Source organism: Vigna unguiculata, chromosome 7 (assembly GCF_037176805.1).
Source record: "Vigna unguiculata cultivar grain cowpea cultivar isolate G323 ecotype 2 chromosome 7, ASM3717680v1, whole genome shotgun sequence".
NCBI classification, from domain to species: domain Eukaryota; kingdom Viridiplantae; phylum Streptophyta; class Magnoliopsida; order Fabales; family Fabaceae; genus Vigna; species Vigna unguiculata.
This window is the reverse complement of record NC_140798.1, coordinates 13,354,359-13,362,637: the sequence shown is the minus strand read 5'-3', so window position 1 is coordinate 13,362,637 and position 8,279 is coordinate 13,354,359. Positions and strand designations below refer to the sequence as shown.

The window sequence follows — 8,279 nt, the reverse complement described above, 5'->3', positions numbered from 1 at the left end:
CTTTAATGTAGTATTCTAATTCAACAAAACTGATAACATTTATAAATTTCATTCATTCAAACTATACAAATTTCAAACATTTAAAATATTTTCAAACAACACACAACCGTGCATAAAACTCAAGATATTGTGACCATATCACCTTTGTTAGAAACATAAGAATGATTTTGTTAGTCAAGAGGAGGATTAATTGGTTTTTAGAATTCTTTTTTCATAAATAAAATTTTTTCTTTAAATCTTTTTCAACTTAGAAAACTAAAATGCAATTAAAAAACACACAAGAATTTATATTAGTTTGGATTCAAACAATCCTACTTCAACTCTCAATTTTTCTTTTAGGAAAAATTGGATCCACTATCCCCATCAACGTTTGTACAAATCTAAGCAACAATTATAGACAAGTCAAAGGATATCAGCCTTAACTCTAAATATCACAAAGGACGTATGCTTTAACCACTCTTAAACCATTTTAAGAGGATCTTAGCCATATCAACCCTTTGACTATCTAAGAAGATGTTTGCTTTATCAACTATATGTAACAACCACCTTGAAACACTACTAAAACACCCAATAATACAACAACATAATTATCAAACATGTAACACTCCAGAAAACACAATGAAAAGAATTTTCCACTCTAGAAGCAACATTAGGACCTTGTAAAATCAACACAACCTTTGATTATTTTGAGATCTTTGAAGCACTTTTGAAATTGAATTTATAGCTAAAGAAATGTCAATGTTATTCATTTTTGAGATTATAAAAGATATATAAAATATTTAGAAGGAATCTCTATTTTTAGAGTTTTAAAATCACTTATTTAAAACATTTTTTTGACGCATTTAGTCAATTAAATCAAGCACCCAAGAAATTATTTTAACTAAATTTTGAAAATGTTATACAACCTCTTTTTGAAATAATTGATTATTAGTCATTTTAAATGATTAAGTACACTCACCATTAATTGTTTAAAAACTTATTTAATCGATTATGAAAATACTTAATCGATTATTTTGTTCAATGTGTAAGACCCGCGAAATTTAATTAATTAATAAATGTGGGTAGTGGGAACCTTTATGGCATTAAATGTTGACTTATATGACATGGAAAAATATTAGTTCAAATGGTTGAGAGTACTTGATTGTGTTGAGAGGACTTGATTGTGTTGAGAGGAGTTGGGTTTGAGTCCTATGTATGCCAATTGTGTGCTATTTAATTGATTTTATTTTAATAATAATATGATTGAGAATGATGAGTGATAATGTAATCCTAAAAGTATAAGAATTATCATGAAACGTGAATTGGTTAAATGGTTGTGCTTTGACTTGACATTTACAGGGTTGTGGGCTTGAACCTTAGTATAGACAAATTAAGCTTTCTTTTTGCCAATTTTCTTTTTGGCATGGATGCAAAGGGTCAGAAACCCTAACTGTCAGAAGGGGCAACCAAGAGGGCTGAAAAACCACCTAGTAATGGTTCTTGAATGACCATTAATCCAGACATTAATCTATTTTCGTTTTTTTAAGAAATTAATGAAATAAATGGCTGAAAACATGAAAGTAGAAGGGTTTATGGAAAAAATAGGGCATAGAAACTAAAAGTGAGTTGGGAGGCTATGTTGAGTGCGTGCAAAGAGAGAATAGTGAGAGTTGAGAAGGAGTCATGAAGGAGGAATCACGAACTAAGGCCATTGTTGATCAAAGAGGAGAACTAGACTCATCAATTTAAGTAAGGAATCCAGGTTATGGGAGCTAGACTCCGTGTATTTAAATTCATATAGTTTTGTTTATGAATTTCATGCATTTTGGATGATCAAATATGGTTTAATATGCGAAAATGCGTAATTTTGGAAATTTTCTAAAAATCGCCTCGCAGGTCTTCAAAACTACTAGGCGATTCATATGAATTGCACTAGGTTTATGGGTTTTTTTTTCTAGGGATCGCCTGACGACACAAACTGATTAACCCAATTTCTAGGTTCTGGCATGAACTACCCGATGATAAGATCCAACCGCTAGACGACGCGAGTAATGTGGCTCGATTTTGGTGTTTTAGGGGTTCTGGAGTGATTCTGATCGGGGAAAAAGGAAGTTCTAACTGTTTGTGAATGATTTGATGTCATATATCGTTGAATTACGTGTGACTAGAGGTTAAATTGGATGAAATTTTATGAACATTCATGCGTTGAAAGTTTTAGAGATGAACTATGAAACTAAACACGTGAGTGCAGCCTATTGAGTTGAAAATTGATGGAAATCGGAATATTTGGGTTGGTTAAGGTTTGCATGTGTAGGGGGAAATTTTGGGTTCCTGGAACAACATGAACTACCTGGCGGCACCCTGATTACCGCCAAGCGCTAGACAAGAGCAGTGGACATTGTGTGTTAGGTGTACAGTGGAGGTTGGGATATTAATCTAGGTCATGTGGAGTATAATTTTAGGAGTTGGGGATGTTATGGGGATTTGCCTACGTTGAAAATGTGGTGTAAATATTATTAAGGTATAATTGTGATGTTATTTGAGTTGGGTGAAGATTGAGGTAATATTTGGGGTAAAGGATGGAGATAGAATATAAGTGTTATGATGTTAACAATGGCATATGGAGAATTAGTAAGGTTGATCTAAGGCAATTCAAAGGATTGATATACTTGGGTTGGTGAACCTATATGGGTGTAGGAAGTTGGTAATGAGCTAGCAAGTGTGGGAATTGAAACAAGTAACTTTGCTAGGGTTGTTTAAGGTTCGTTAATGTGATTGAGAATGGAGTATGTATTGTATGCTTGAAAACCAGTACTACGCGAGTATTGGTGTAGCGCCTAGCAGTGGTATTGGACCGCCAAGCGATATCTGCAACTCCAGAGGGTAACAGAGACGTGTGGTGCTTGGCGGTGAGGGTTGTACCGCCAGGCGATACTTGCAAGGACAAAGTGTTTAGAGGCGCTTGGCGCCTAGCGGCACGTGCCCCCCGCTAAGCGGTTTGGAAGTGTATTTCGCATGGCGGCTTAGGAGTAACGCTAGGCGATAATGCAGAGTGACTGTTTGCTTTTGATGTGTGTGGTCTACAAGGCTTTGATGATACCTTAAAGGTCAGCTTGTTGGAGTGTTCCTTGAGTTGTGGCTTGGAACGTATCCCTTGAGTTGTGGCTCGGGATATGGGTTAAACACGTGGCATTCCTTGAGTTTTGGCTCAGAATGACATATCTTGAGTTGTGGCTCGGGATGGCGGATGAACATGAGGGACTCATGAGTTGTAGCTCGAGTAGGCGAGTTTTGTCGGTGTGAGTATGTGAGTTGTGGCTCGTACGGATGGGTCCAGATAGTATTGGGACGTTACGAACTATGTTCGTATTGGGAACTCTACCTGGCGTTACGGAGTATGGTCTGTAACAAGTTTCCCGCACGTGTTCTACAAGTTGTGGCTTGTACAAGACATCTTGAGGTATTGATAATGTTAATTTTTACCATTATCCAAGCTATATTTCATTAGCAAAATCATCTCTTCCAAAGCTTTTAACCTACTTAATTCTCAATTTTACCTTACTTTTGTAAATAAATACATTTTGGGTTACATTGATCTAAATATACCACTAATCTCAATTTTTGTGTCCTTTTTGTAGATGGGAAGCTTTGTTCCAAAAATCCAGACTAATGAGTGACCCGGAATAGCAAGGAGAATAAGGAAAATGTCAACAGGAAGAGCTTGGCGACACAAAGCCAGCGCCAGGCGGAACAGACCGTCAGCCAAGCGCCAGCCAGGCGCCATGTTACTGACCGCCTGGCGGGACCTGGACACCGCCGGGCGGTAGCTGGTAGTCTTGGCTATGTTTGTTCGCTAGGGCCTGGCGGTGAGACCCTTCCGCCAGGCGCCAGTTTTTGCTGATGTGGCAAGTTGGCTCTTTTTCTTCTGTTTTCGCGAAGGGAAACAGATCTTGGACTTTTTGGAGCTCGAGCAACGCGATTTGGAGCACTTGGAGGGCTGATAGGGCTAGTGGGAAATATCCTCTCTTCCTCTTTGTAACTCCTCCCTCTTCCATTTCCATTTTGTAAGCTTAAGCTTTCCATGACAATGGAGAGCTAAACCCATTTTTGTTTGGGTTAGATGTAGCCACTGAACTTTCATGTATTTTTGAAAGGTTTGAATATATATATATATATATATATATATATATATATATATATATATATATATATATATATATATATATATATATGCTTCTCCCATTGATTGCTAGTATCTTTGTTTATGTATTTAAAGCTTGCTTTGTTTTAACCATTCATTGCATAATATTTGGGTCATTAGGTATTGGAAAATATCTCTTGAAACCTAGAATTTGAACAAGATACCTAATGGAACTTGTATCTAGGAATGGAACTTGACCCATTGGTTGTCTTAAATCCTAATTTGTAAAGCGGGTTTGTTTATTTAGAGATTCAAGGAATTGACTCTAAATAAGGAAACCTAGGCTAATTCAACTAAGGGATTAGAGTTTGAGTAGACTTGTGGGTTGACATTAGTAATTAATGGAGAAGAGTTTTATTGTTTAATATACATGAGAGTGAAGTAGGTGAAGTCTAATTCCAACAATATCAATCCATTGCATTTCTAATCTTTACCATTTTCTAGAGTCTTCAAATATCCAAGTTCAATTTTACTTGTTTATGAAATATTTAATTTCTTGCATACAAAAACCCAACTTATGGATTTATTCATTAGTTTAAATTAGTCACTAATTACGCAATTATTTAGTATACACGAGTTTCTTGGGAAACGATATCCCGGTCTTACCGGTTACTACTTGCGCGACTTAATACACTTGCCAAAGTCTTAACAAGTTTTTGGCGACGTTGTCGGGGACTGGTGTCTAATACTAGACTTTTGTGTGATTTTTGACTTATTTAGACTTAAATTCTTTTGTTCATATTTACTGTTTTTGTTTACCTATATATGCACATTATTTTTGGGCTAACTTGTAGTTCGAGCTTGCTTTTGTTGTTGCTCTATAGTTTATGCAGGGTAGGATCCGTACAAGGAGGACTGCATCTTCAGAACCACTTCTTGCTGATCCCGAGATAGAGAAAACTGCCCGCAAAAACAATAGTGCCACAAGGAGAAGACAAGCTCAAGCACAACAAGTTGCCCATCACTCTTCTACTTTAGACACTCTTTCATCTACTTCTTAGAATCCTGATTCTTTTCCAGAAGAAGAAATGGCAAACAATCCTCATGGTGATGGTAGAGGTCATGAAAGACGCACTTTGGAAGATTATGCAGCGTTCACATGCCATATTAACTTTAACAGTATTGCTAGGCCAACCGTCAATGCCACCAACATGGAGATGAAGCCAGCTCTTATTCATCTGGTGCAGAGTAATCAGTTCAACGACCTGTCTCATGAGAATCCCTACACTCATCTGGCCACATTCTTGGAGATATGCAATACTGTGAAGATCCATCAAGTTCTTGATGAAGCCATACGACTGAGTCTCTTCCCGTTCTCACTAGCAGGACCCGCAAAAGCCTGACTGAATTCCTTTCCTGAAAATAGCCTCACTAACTAGGATGATGTGGTTGCAAAGTTCTTGAGCAAATATTTTCCCCAGTCCAAGATTAATAAGGGAAAACAGGAAATCTCAGCATTTCAACAAGATATGAACGAGTCTTTAGGCCAAGCATGGGATAGATTCAAGGGACTGTTGAGGAAAACTCCCATTCATGGGTTTGATCAACCTACACAGCTCACTTTTTTATTAGCAGGCCTTAAATCCCAGTCAAAGTTGATGTTAGATGCCTCTGCCGGTGGGAGTATCAAGTGGAAGACGCTAGAGGAAGCTTATGAGTTAATAGAGAACATGGCAGCCAATGATAATGAAGCTTATACTGAGAGAGCCCATTCTCAAAAGTAGGGTATTCTAGAGCTTCAATCGCAAGATGCTCTATTGGCTCAGAACAAGATTATGACTTAGCAGCTGGAGACCCTCATGAAGAAACTGTTACAACTTCCTCAGGAGCTTCAAAATGCCTCTATAGCTCAACTCCAACAAGTGCAAAGTTGTGAGTTATGTGGAGGAAACCATACCAATGGGCAGTGTGCTATGCAAAGCACATCTCAGGAGCAAGTTAGTTATATGGGCAACCAAGGTCGATCAGGGAACTATAACCAAGGATGGAGACCTCACCAAAACATGGGCCAAGCACAACCGTCCAATAGGCCCCCATAGCAACAAACTTACCAACATTCTTCTTTGTCTGATAGAACATCCAAGCTTGAAGACATGATGCAGCAATTCATGCAAATGTCAATTCAGAATCAGAAGAACACCGATGCTTCAATTAAAAACTTGGAAGTTCAAGTGGGGCAATTGGCCAAGCAAGTGGCGAATCAATAAAGCAGTTCATTTTCCGCCAATACTGAAGCCAACCCCAAGGAGAAATGCAAAGCGGTGGTCACAAGGAGTGGTAAAGAAGTGGAGTTGAATGCTAAAGGAAGTGATGAAACCAAAGCCAAGCCCAATGATAGAAGAAAAGACAAAAGATGAGGAAGAGATAGATGAAGAAATTATTGTAGAAGAGGAAGAGAATAAGAGTGAAAATAGAGAAAATGAGAAAAAGAAGAAGTGGCAATAAAACCACCACCAGTGAAGACTCTCCCATATCCTCTTAAGCCTTCCAAGAAAGATAAAGAAAGGCAATTTGCAAGGTTTCTGGACATTTTCAAGAGGCTTTAAATCAATATTCCCTTCTCAAAGGCCTTGGAGCAAATGCCAACCTATGCAAAGTTTATGAAGGAAATCCTCACAAAGAAGAGAAGATTTATTGAAGAGGAAACCATAGAACTAGAGGCTGGATGTAGTGTTATCATTCAGAAGATGTTGCCTCCAAAATTTAAGGAACCTGGCAGCTTTACACTTCCAGTCACAATTGGGAGCTTAGCTGTGGGGAAGGCCTTACTTGATTTGGGTGCTAGCATCAACTTGATGCCTCTTTCTATGCTCAAGAAGATTGGGGAGTTAGAAATCAATCCCACTCGAATGACATTACAACTGGCAGATAGGTCAATCAAATACCCCCATGGAGTAGTGGAGGATGTGCTAGTTAAAGTCGACAAGTTCCTATTCCCAGTGGACTTTGTTATAATGGAGATGAAGGAGGATGTTGAAGTTCCTCTCATATTGGGGAGGCCATTTGAAGTTCCCAAAGTGCTAATTGATGTTGATGATGGCAAACTCACTATGAGAGTTCAAGATGAAGAAGTGAACTCCAATGTCTCTGAAGCCATGTCACCCAAAAGATATTAGAGGATGATTCAAAGTTGATATGCTTGATGAAGTGCTCATGAGCTCCAAGAAAGATCTACACTCCTCATCCCCTCTAGAGAAAGCTCTAATTGATGCATTTGAGACTCTCAATGATGAGGAGGAGAAAGAGATTGATGAGTGCTTAGACAATCTTGATGCTTTGAAGGAAATCCTTCCTCATGAGGCAAAGATGGAAGATTTGAAGGGTGAGAATGAAGTCACAGAGCCAAAAGTGGAGTTGAAGATGTTGCCTCAACATTTGAAGTATGTGTTTCTTGAAGGGGGTAGCAACAAACCTGTGATCATCAGTAATTCTTTATCACCCTCAGAAGAAGAAAATTTGATTGAAGTGCTAAGAGTCAACTCAGGAGCCATTGGTTGGTCTATATCTGATCTGAAGGGAATCAGTCCCTCCTACAGCATGCATAGAATCTTCATGGAGGAGGATTTCAAGCCAGTGGCACAATCTCAGAGAAGGTTGAATCCTGTGATGAAAGAGGAGGTGAGAAATGAGGTATTGAAACTCCTAGATGCTAGGATTATCTACCCAATCTCTGATAGTGCATGGGTGAGTCCAGTGCAAGTGGTTCCCAAGAAAGGCGGCATGACAGTGGTTCGTAATGATAAGAATGAGTTGATACCCACACGAACCGTGATCGGCTGGAGGATGTGCATAGATTATAGAAAGCTGAACAAGGCCACAAGGAAGGATCACTTCCCTCTTCCTTTCATGGATCAAATGTTAGAGAGATTGGCGGGTCAAGCTTTCTATTGCTTTTTGGATGGCTATTCTGGTTATAACTAGATTGTGGTAGACCATAAAGACCAGGAGAATACAACCTTCACTTGCCCTTTTGGTATCTATGCCTATAGAAAGATGCCATTTGGGCTTTGCAATGCACCAACCACGTTTCAACGATGCATGTTGGCTATTTCTCCGACCTTATGGAGAAGTGCATAGAGGTCTTCATGGATGACTTCTC

General features: G+C 38.6%; 2 protein-coding genes across 2 annotated transcripts; both read left to right on the top strand.

The window, feature by feature from the left end:
• The first annotated feature begins 5,208 nt into the window (after window positions 1-5,208).
• LOC146884636 (uncharacterized) lies at window positions 5,209-5,904 on the top strand. The gene is made up of 2 exons (XM_085675948.1): window positions 5,209-5,457; window positions 5,560-5,904. Exons 1-2 carry the CDS (start codon window positions 5,209-5,211, stop codon window positions 5,902-5,904), a joined length of 594 nt encoding a protein of 197 aa, XP_085532074.1.
• Window positions 5,905-5,979: 75 nt separating this feature from the next.
• On the top strand, window positions 5,980-7,296 carry LOC114191175 (uncharacterized). The gene is made up of 2 exons (XM_028080356.2): window positions 5,980-6,117; window positions 6,748-7,296. Exons 1-2 carry the CDS (start codon window positions 5,980-5,982, stop codon window positions 7,294-7,296), a joined length of 687 nt encoding a protein of 228 aa, XP_027936157.2.
• The last annotated feature ends 983 nt before the right edge of the window (window positions 7,297-8,279 follow it).

Excerpts from the sequence above, each read along its gene's own strand:
- LOC146884636 (XM_085675948.1), top strand. The coding sequence starts at position 5,209 with ATGGCAAACAATCCTCATGGTGATGGTAGAGGTCATGAAAGACGCACT. Across the intron at positions 5,458-5,559 it reads ATACTGTGAAGATCCATCAA|GATGATGTGGTTGCAAAGTT; the intron begins GTTCTTGATGAA and ends CTCACTAACTAG.
- LOC114191175 (XM_028080356.2), top strand. The coding sequence starts at position 5,980 with ATGAAGAAACTGTTACAACTTCCTCAGGAGCTTCAAAATGCCTCTATA. Across the intron at positions 6,118-6,747 it reads AAAGCACATCTCAGGAGCAA|GCCTTGGAGCAAATGCCAAC; the intron begins GTTAGTTATATG and ends CCCTTCTCAAAG.